This window comes from Tetrao urogallus (assembly GCF_951394365.1).
Source record: "Tetrao urogallus genome assembly, chromosome: 3".
NCBI lineage: Eukaryota > Metazoa > Chordata > Aves > Galliformes > Phasianidae > Tetrao > Tetrao urogallus.
Genome location: NC_136815.1, coordinates 79,674,392 through 79,684,829, shown reverse-complemented (window position 1 = coordinate 79,684,829; position 10,438 = coordinate 79,674,392). Strand labels below are relative to the sequence as shown.

The window sequence follows — 10,438 nt, the reverse complement described above, 5'->3', positions numbered from 1 at the left end:
CTCGGCGGGGCGGGGCCGAGCCGCTGCAAAAGGAGGAAAAGAAAAAAAAAAAGAGAGAGAGAGAGCAAGAGAGAGAGCGGAGAGAGAGGGGAGGAAAAAAAAAAAAAAAAAAAAAAAAAAAAAAAGAAAGAAAAAAAAAAAAGGAGAAAACCGTAAGTGCGTAAAAAAGTTCTCGCGGCGGTGACGGATGCTCAAAAGTTCAGGAGTTTTTCCGATGCGTCCCAAGGCAGCCCGGCACCGAGAAAGAGACTGAAAAAAAGAGAGAGGAGAGAAAGCGCGGAGCTCCGCCGGCGGAGCGGACGGTGGATTTTTTCTTGCTGCTGCTCGCTTCAAAAAGCCCCACAGAACCCATCCCCGAGCCGGGTCCCCGCTGCAGACAGCTCGCTGCGGAACGCGGAGCCGGGAGCTGCGTCGCAAAGGTTTTCTTTCCTTAATCCCCCTCCTGCGTTGGGAGCTGCCTTCTCCGCTGCGATTGCTGGTTTTTTGTTGTTTTTTTTTTTTTTTCCTTTTTTCATTTTTTTTTTTTCCTCCCCCGTTTCTCTTTTTTCGCAGCCCTTTTTGCCCCCTCCCCGCTTTTTTGACCTCCCCCCCCGCCTCGCGCGGAGCAGACCGAGAGCGGAGCCCGGCGCCTCCGTCCCTCGCTCCGCCGGGGGGGGCGGGGGGTGCCGCACGGCCGCCGGGCGCTGCTCGGCCCCGCGGAGCGGCGGAGGGTGGAGGGGGAAGGGCCGCGCTGCTCGCCGCGGCGGGAGGGAGGGAGGGGGACGGCTGCCGGGCGGCCATGCAGGCGCGCTACTCCGTGTCCAGCCCCAACTCCCTGGGCGTGGTGCCGTACCTCGGCGGGGAGCAGAGCTACTACCGAGCGGCGGCGGCGGCGGCCGGCGGGGGCTACGCGGCCATGCCGGCCCCCATGAGCGTGTATTCGCACCCGGCCCACGAGCAGTACCCCGCCGGCATGGCCCGCGCCTACGGGCCCTACACGCCGCCGCCGCAGCCCAAGGATATGGTGAAGCCGCCCTACAGCTACATCGCGCTCATCACCATGGCCATCCAGAACGCGCCCGATAAGAAGATCACCCTCAACGGGATCTACCAGTTCATCATGGAGCGCTTCCCTTTCTACCGGGACAACAAGCAGGGCTGGCAAAACTCCATCCGCCACAACCTGTCCCTCAACGAGTGCTTCGTCAAAGTGCCCCGCGACGACAAGAAGCCCGGCAAGGGCAGCTACTGGACGCTGGACCCCGATTCCTACAACATGTTCGAGAACGGCAGCTTCCTGCGCCGCCGCCGCCGCTTCAAGAAGAAGGACGCCGTCAAGGACAAGGAGGAGAAGGACCGCCTGCACCTCAAGGACCATGCTCCGCCGCCGCCGCGCCCGCCGCCCACCGCCGCCACCGGCGCCGAGCCCGAGGGCGGGGGCCCTCCCGCGGCCGGGGCCGCTCCGCCGCCGGTGCGCATCCAGGACATCAAGACGGAGAACGGCACGGCCTCCCCGCCGCAGGCCGTGTCCCCGCCGGGCGCCGCGCCGCCGCTGGGCGCCGTGCCCAAGATCGAGAGCCCCGACAGCAGCAGCAGCCTCTCGAGCGGCGGCAGCCCCCGCGGCGGAGCGCTCCCCGCCGCCCGCTCCCTCGGCATGGAGGGCCCCGAGCCGCCTCCTCCACCTCCTCCACCTCCTCCTCCTCCCCCCCCTCCGCACCATCACGGGCCGGGCTTCAGCGTGGACAACATCATGACCTCGCTGCGGGGCTCCCCGCAGGCGGCCGAGCTGGGCGCCGGCCTGCTGCCCCCCGCCGCCGCCGCCCCGCGCAGCTCGCTGCCGCCCGCCCTCTCGCTCGGCGCCTACTCTCCGGGCCACAGCTCCGCGGTATACGGCTCGCCCTGCGGCCAGCCCGCTGCCGCCGCCGCCGGCTCCTACCACTGCAACATGCAGGCCATGAGCCTGTACGCGGCGGCGGGGGGCAACGAGCGGCCCGGCGGCCACCTGCCCGCCGCCAGCCCCGCCGAGGAGCCGCTGCCCGACTACGCCATGCCCGGAGGGGGCGGCGGCGGAGCGGCCAACGGCGGCGCGGGGAGCGGCGGCGGCCCCGGCGGCGGCGGCGGCGGCGGCGGCGGGGCAGGGGGCGGCCACCAGGAGGGGCACCACCCGCACCCGCACCCGCACCAGGGCCGCTTGGCTTCCTGGTACCTCAACCAGGCGGCTGCGGCGGCGGCGGCGGCGGCGGCGGCGGCGGGGGAGCTGGGCTACGCGGGGCCGCAGCAGAGCTTCGCCGCCGGTCCGCGGGACGTCTTCGAAGCGCCGCGGATGGGGCTCAGCGCCTCGCCCGGAGGCGGAGGAGGCGGCGGCAACGCGGGGAGCGGCGGAGGAGCGGGGGGCGGTGGCAGCTGTCAGATGGCGTTCCCCGGCAGCCAGCCGCTGTACCGCGCCTCCGGGGCCTTCGTCTACGACTGCGGCAAGTTCTGAGCGCGGCCCGCCGCCCGCCGCCCGCCGCCCGCGTGCGGAGCGGTGAGAGGACGGCGGTGCCCGCTCCCACGTAAGTGTCGCTTTTTTTTTGGTTGATCGCTTCCCAGCAGTGCTCTCCCCCCGCGTCCCGTCCCGTGAGGTATCGCCGCGCCCCGCTTCTGCACCCCCACCCGCCCTCCCCCCCGGACAAGGACTTGTTTGAAAGTGTAAATTGCCACATAGTAATTTATTTTTAATTTGTAGTTGGATGGTGCGGACCAAACGCCACAAAGTGTTTCCCCTTCCCCGAGAAGTGTCGTTAACACGGACTGAAACGCTGATATTTTTTTTTCACTCTATATATATAAAAAAGGGAAACTGTATTAATCTTATTCTATCAATATTTTTTCCTGTTTTTTTTTTTCGTTGAAAATATCCCGAAGGTATCGCGTTGTTTGTTTATTAATAAATTACCGTTCAGTTGGAATGACCCTGCCCACGTCTGCATACTTTCACGCTTTGCTTTGAGAGGGGAAGAAAAGGATTCCGTGGCTCCCGAGGGGCGACGGCACTGCGCGTCCCCTCCGCGCAAATCCCGGGCACCCCAGGTCCAAAAATCCCATTTCTGTCCCTTCCGCGCTGTGTTCCCCTCTCTCGGCTCATCCCATTCACTGGGAACAAATTCCTCCCGGGGCAGCTCGGGGCTGGCGAGCAAACAGACGCGTTTTCTCCTCAATAAATGGCCGAGAACGGCGTGCGGCCCCAGCCCGGTCCCTGCGCTGCTGTCTCGGTGCACGCACATGGGGCGGCCCCTACGCGTTACCCCGATGTTTGTAAGCGGGATTTCAATGTGGATCTCTGTTTAAAGAAGGCTCGCGTATTTATTTCTAGAAACGCACCGCGTGTGTTTCTAAACCCCGTGGTGGATCTTAGATGGCTGATAGTCTCTAATGTGCGTTTTCTTAAGTGTGCCGTGGGCGCAGAAATCGCTGCTTTGCGCAGTTGGCAGAGGGGCCGCTCCTGTAGAGCAGCGCTTGATCTCCGAAGAGAACGAAGCGCTGGGTCGCACTGCCGTGGCTCTGCCCCGCTCCTCTCCTTTGGGGACCTTTCCACTCCGCTGGGACGGCCCCACTGCTCCGCTGCGGATCCGTTTAGGAAAAGTTGGAGGAGATAATTTTTCCTATGTGGTTTTTAAGGTTTTTTTTTTTTTTTTTTCTTTCCGTCTCTCCCCTTCCTCTTTATTCTTTAAACCTGAAAAAATATATTTCCACGGCCACCGTAGACGAATGGGTCGCAGACTGACATTCTGTCCGGGCAGGAATGTCACCTTCTGCTCAATTTGCAATTAAGAACCTACGGGCATTGAGGATTGCCTCCCCCTTTGCAAACAGCCACCAAACTGCCGTAAATTCATTAAGTTGAAAGGCTGTGCCCTGTCAGTCAGATCTGGGGAGAAGGCGATTCGATTGCAGATATTTAAGGCCTAAAGTTTGCTCGCAAGATAATGCCGTTTCCTATCACTGCCTCTTATCAGGAGGCGACACTCAGCAGTAATTGCTGCCGCATTGCTGAGTTTGCACTGTAAATAAATACAGAGGTGTTCACCTCAGTGCCCCGCTTTTGGGCAGCTCTTCCTCTCCGGAGCAGCGATAATCACAGCGCACCTTCAAGCACACCGACTTTGGGAGTTACTGCACGAATCTGCTTAGAAATCGGTTTCTTTAAATAGCTCACTGTCTTTTAAATTGTTTTGTGTAATTCTTTGATATTATTTTGTTTTTCCTGTGATAGTACCAGTGAAGAAATTATCGGCGCTATTTCTATCTATGTGTTTATTGAGTTGGGTCCGAAAAGCCCCCCCCCCTTCCCCCCCCTCCCCCCCTCAACCCGCCGTCTCCCCTCCCGCCCCGTCGCACCGTTGTGTTATCGTTGGAGCGAAGGAGAAATGGAGCGGAGCGCTCCGGGCCGTTTCTGATGGCGGACCCCCGCTCCCAGCGCCGTGCGCTGCACCCTGCTCCTGTTTTCGCCCTTTTCTCCTCCCAAAATGAAGCTCCGGCGGCAACCGGAGTCTGTCCCCGCGGTGCCTGCGTGGGATCGGTGTTTCTCTCGAGATTAAACTCCAAAATCAAAGTTAAGGCGCGGGGAGGGCAGAGCGGCGATTGCATGTAATGGTTGGGCAATATTTTCGGTGCTAAGAGACACCGATCTCCCCGCACCCCCAGTTTTCTCAGCGGCGGGGGGAAGAAACAGTGAGGAGAGTGGGGCTCGTTTCGTGCCGCTGCTCTGCCGGGGGAGAACGGGGCCGTGAGGCTTTCCAACGAGTGCCGCCCGTACCTTCCACTGTCCCTGCGCGGGGGGCAGGGACACGTCCCGCCAGGTTCCCGGTTCTTTCTGGCGACCCTCCCGCTCCCGAAGGTCCTGCGGGGAGGCGCAGCAGAGGGCACGCGCGGGGTTCGTTATTTCGTATTTATTTTTTGTTAATTATGATTATTTTTTTTCTCCCCCCTCCGCACAGAACCCTAACGCGGAGAACGGAAATGGCGCTGCGCGGGTTCTGAGTGGGTCTCCCCGCAGAACCGGGCCTGCCCCATCACCACGGAGCAGCCATCTGACCCTGCGCGCAGCGCGCATCACCTCGCGGAACTCCTGCGTCACCGGGCAGAGGGACGGGGCTGCTCGGCCCTGTTCTGCCGCGGGGCACTCCGCGGGTGAGGGGGCAGCGTGCAGCTCCATGCTGTGTTTCAGCCTGAGCCGAATCTCAAAGCTGTTGCTTTGCGTGTTGTCCAAGGGAAGAAAAACGCCTTAAAACTGTTGCTAATTTGAGGGACTGCTCCATTTGGCCGGCCGCAGTGATTTCTTATTTTGTGTTTAATTATCTGCCACCGAAATTGAGGGGAGTGTGAGGTCTCAATTCCCCCCGGCAGAAGAGGAATATTCTTCCCTCTGCCCGAATTTCCTCCATAGAATTTCTTCTTAAAGTGAGTGACAGTTTGCATTACGTTCTGCAAAGGTCACAACCAAATATGTGGATTTAAAGCCCTTCCGCACCTCCGCGGCCCCTGACGGAGGGAGAATGTGGCGCGACTGTTCGTGTCGCGGCTGGAGGCCTTACGGGGAGTGTTACCAAACGTGCGTTTTACGAAAGCGGGGCCCTTTCTGAAATATCATGGAAAGAGCCCCGAGGTGAGTACGGCCGTATTTCCAAAATAGAGCCCAGCTCCGTGGCGCGACGGGTGACCTCCGGGCTGCACTCCGGCTGCACGCTGCCCTCTGCGCGTGTCCCCACGAAACGGCACTGTCTGAGGCGAACGCGGTTGGATTTGCGCTGCCGGGGCTTTTGCTACGCTCAGGGGGCAGCGGCGGCGAAGGGCCGGGGCCCACGTGAAGAGAAACGGGAGGTAACGATGCGAGGGGTTTCATGTGTCGTCCTCACGGAGTGAGCAGGAGCGGAACGCCGGACCCGCGTGGGGACGGATGGACCCGCATCCTCGTCAGAGATCACCGATTTCGGGAATAACCGCTAATTGAACGTTAGCTTTCAATTAATCTCAGTGCGAGGTCATTTAAATGTCGGCGCAGTCACTCCGTTCTCCCTCGATTGCCCGACGGCTCGGTTATTTTAATATGCGAGGATTTTGGAAGGACTGAGAGACGCGCAGCAGAGGGCAGGGGCAGCGGCGGTGCCGTCGGGGCGCCTGAGGCCGAGTTGTCGCTGCGCGGGCGCGCAGGTGGCGTGCGGAGGAGCACAGCGGGGCAGCGCGCAGAGCAGGTTGCGCGAGTTTTAGTCCGCCGGACCTCGACCGGAGCCCACGTGCCGGGAGGGTCCCCCTCGCCCTTCCCGTGTGGATTTTGTTTCTTTCCCCCCCACCCCCCATTTTTTAATTTCCCCCTCTCCTTTTCCTGCCCGACGGCGCGTCCTCCCCGAAGGTGGTGCGGTGCCGCGGTGCGCGGAGCCCTCCCGACTTCATGACGGCGGCGCTCATAAAGCCATTCGCTTCTTTCCAAAGCCATAAACAAACGTCGTGTTAGGTCAAGATTGATGGTGTCCATGCAATAAAACCGGGCCAGGTCAGGAAGGAATAAAATTCAATCAGAGCGCGCGGAATCATTTTTCAGGGGACAGAAAGACAGAAAAGGAGACGGGGGTCAGGGGAGGCGATGCCGCCGTTCCCAGCGCACCGCCGCCGGGGGGAGGGCGGGGGTTAACGAGCGATTGTTTTTTATCAAGCGCAGAACAATGGCAGCGGAGGGGGGAGCGGTTCTGTGTCGGGGCGGCCGCAGCTCCGCACCGGGCGAAGGCCCCGCGAGCGGCCCCGGGGTGCGAACGGCGTGAGGGGCAGGGACTCCCCTAGGCACCGAGAGTCGCCCGCGGCTCGCTCGGCTTGTAACCTCGCTCGATACTCGCGTGCGGCAAAAATAAGAGATATTAGAAAGCATGGGGAAGTGGAGGAAAGGCGGACCCGGCTGGAGGCCCGCGGGCTGCGTGGGAATGGGGAGGTCGGCAGTTTTCTGCCACCTCAATCAGCGCAGCTCGGGGCGCTCTGGGTGGGCAGAGCGGAGCCGTGCGTGGGGCCGCTCGGGAGCGGCCCTACCTGCGCCGGGGGTCGGGGCTGCGCGTAGCGGAGTGACACCGCCAACAGCGAGATCCTGACTGGAATCCCCCCTCCTCCTTTCGCCGCCGCCGCTGGGGAGAACGCAGGAAAACCGGCACGTTTAGAGCCATTAGCTCTGAAAATAGCCGAATTTCCTCCAGTCGGGAAAGAAAACAATAAATAAATAAAAAAGAAAGAAAGAACAAATGATGATACTCGGGATATTTATGTACGTTATGATGTTATGTATTCATCAATCGATGGATACTGAGGTCGGATCGGCACAGCGGCAGAGCAGAAGGGCTCGAGATAGAGAAGCGCCGTAGCCCCTCTCTGTTCCTGTAGTTTATTTTCCGAGCGTTCAAACTTCGAGTTTATTATTATCATTATTGTTAATAAATACCTGAAATAAGGGGAAAAAAAAGGAGAACGTTTCCCACTGAACGATAACGTAACAGCGCTGACAGTGCCGCCCGGAGCAGAGCGCTGTTCGGGCAGTGCCGGCGCAGCGCGGGGCGAGGGGGGGGGGGGAGGCCGGAGCGGGCTCATTAACAAAGCAAAGGTCGCAATTAGCGCCCGCCGCCTCGCACCGACCTCTCCCCCGCCCGCAGTCCCCCCCCTCGCCCCCAGCACCGGATCGTTCCGAGGAATCTGTTGATGTTTTTCTTCCACCCGTCAAAACGTTGGAGCTCTGCCGGCCGCACCGCTCCGGGCCGCGTTTGTTGTGTCTGCGGGCGGCGGAGCACCGGCGCTCAATAGGGGGTCACGGGGCAGAGATCGGCCCCCGCCCCACAAACCACGACCCCCGGCCCCGAGGGGAGGGAGGGAAAGGGGGGAAGGTGTGACCCTCGCGATGGCGCTGGTGGCTTCGCTTCGCGATCCCGGAGAACAACCCGGCGCGCTGCGGACGGCGTCGGGGGCAGCGGGGAAGCGCCCCCCCCTTCCCCCCCGGGAATGGAGCGGGGTCGGACTCGTGTGGGGCCGCCGCCTGCGAGAACGAGCACCCGCGGGTGGCTCCGGGGAAAGGGTTTCGGGAGAGGGAAGAGTAATGATTTCCCAACCTCCTTCAAAAAAAAAAAAAAAAAAAAAAAAAAAAAAAATCAAAAAGAAAGGAAAAATTAAAAAAAAAAAAAGAAAAAGGAAAAAAAAGAAAAAAAGGAAAAAAAAAAAGAAAAAAAGGGGGAAAAATAAAAGAAGAAAAAAAGAAAAAAGAAAAAATCCAAAGAAGAGAGGGAAAAAAAAAAAAAAAGAGGGAGAAGAAAGCCTTTTTTGTTTGCTTGGTTTTGTTTTGCTTTGCGGCAACACTCCCTCGGCCCGGCTCGGTTCGCTGCCGCCCGTGGGAGCGGCTCCGGGCGCTCAGCTGTGTGCCTCCCGAGCCGCCCTCGGAGCTGCGCGGAGCCGCGGTGCGCCCGACGGCGCGGTCGGAGCGACGGCGTGCGGGAGGGACGGATGGGGCTGCGCTGCGCCCGACTTGGGCGATGAACGGGAGTTGGGAACGTGGGTCTGCGAGCGGTGCATTGATTCCGTATAGAGGGATCGTCTGCTCACGTCGCCGTGCGTTTGGATTTTATTTTTTCATTGTTTTATTTTATTTTACTTTGTTTTTTTTTGCTTTGTTCCGTTTCTAAAACGTGATCCCGTGGTCGTTGCAAAGAGTCCGGCTGGCAGAGGAACTGCAAATCGCCCTGAGGGAACCTTTGGTTTAGGATCCGTTTTGTCTGCCGCTCCCCCCCTTTGCCCCCAACACAAAGGCTGAACACCAACTGGCTCTAAAGCAGCGCGGTTGGGGCGAGCAGAGAACAACACCGAGGGCGAAGGAGCGCCGGCGACACACAGGAGGGGCTGCAAACTGATATTATACTGCGAACATCCCAGGGCATCACTGTATGCAAAAATAGTTCCCAGAAATACGTCGTCGGGAAAGTGCTTTAGGGTTGAGTTATCTTGTTCCTTTTTTTCCCTTTAAATGATGGTGATTATTAATTGTTATTATTACACGTGCCACGGAGATCTGCCAGCAACAGCCTTTTGCACGGGTGCTGTGGCTCAGGGTGAGCGGAACAGAGCAGCTCCCATCCCTTCTTCTCTCTCCCCCTCCACTCTTGCAGCCCCACAACCCCAGGCTCGCACTGTACTCACCTGCACAAAGTGGCCCCAAAGGGCTGTGCCACAATAGTGCCCTTTCCCTGTGCCCCACAGCACCCTACACATTTTCCATTGCATCTCTGTCAGCTGCTGGAGTGCACAAAGAGCCCTCTCTCCCTGCAGCCTCCATCGTGTCCCCCCCTGTTTTCTGCAAAACGGTGCCCCATCCAGCACCAAGCACAACTCCCCCGTGAGAGCTCCCTCTGGTCGGCTGCAGGATGGCCCCATTTGTGTTTGGGGCACTTGGCTGAAGCGATGGCCACGATCAGTAGTGGAAGATCCCAAACCAATGGGAAACAGACGGGCTCAGCGACCTCTGGATAACCCAGGCACCTTGGCACGAAGAGTGCAAAAATATTTACTCACCTTGAAGTTGCTTTTTAAAAAAAAAAACAACAAAAAACAACAACCATGCTTCTTTTTATTTTTTTTTTATTTATTTTTTAATTTCTTAAGCCATCTTTTGAGATGGTTCAAGCTCCAGTCCAAGGTTTAATCATAGTATGCAGGAAGAAGGTGGGTGGGGAATGAGATGATTCTGGGGGAAAAAAAAAGGGGAAAAAATTACCCAAACCCCAGGGCTGGGAAGGTACTTCGGGAAGGAGGGGCTGGGAAGGACTGAAAGGCTCTCTGTGACCCCTTACACCCTGCAATGAAGATCTGAAGCGTGCGTGCAAACCCCCTCTGCCTGATCTGAAAGCGATTCCAGCAATTAGGAATTAATTTGGCATGGTCAAAAGGCGATTTCACTGCAAGTTAGATCGAGTTATCTGAATTTTTACAGAGTTCAAGTGCTGGAAATGGGTCGCTGGGGTGGAGGGAAGCTGCAGGAAGGGAAAACAAGGAGTGCTCAGAAAAGGAAGGCAGGAGGATGCAGTGGAGCAGGGACTGGAGGGCACACACAGCACCGGGGGTGTGCTGCTGCTGTTGCTGGGGGGTGCTGGCATTCAGATGGGAGAAAGTACTAAAAATGCGCTGGAGGTCGCATTAAGTAATAGAAAGACAAGTTTTAATTAAAAAGTAAGTCGGTGGGCTCTCTGGCCAATGGCTCCTCTAGGTAAAGTAGTGTGGCAGGCACCAGAGGTGGCCTGGGTGGAGGAGCGGGGCTGCCCCCGATGTGTGGGGCCTGAGGCACTGGGGGAATGGAGGAAAGACAAAACCGGCCTTGCACACACAGGCTGCTAGCATAGAGCCACTGGGGCTGGGGGTGGCCCCCAGCACGGCCCCCATGTAGCTGTGCCATGGCTGGGTCCCGGTGGGC

General features: G+C 59.0%; 1 protein-coding gene across 1 annotated transcript; it reads left to right on the top strand.

Annotated features, from left to right (window-relative positions):
• Positions 1-778: 778 nt before the first annotated feature.
• Positions 779-2,461, top strand: FOXC1 (forkhead box C1; the record flags this gene model as incomplete). The annotated part of the gene is made up of 1 exon (XM_079533760.1): positions 779-2,461. One exon carries the CDS (start codon positions 779-781, stop codon positions 2,459-2,461), a length of 1,683 nt encoding a protein of 560 aa, XP_079389886.1.
• Between the last annotated feature and the right edge of the window lie 7,977 nt (positions 2,462-10,438).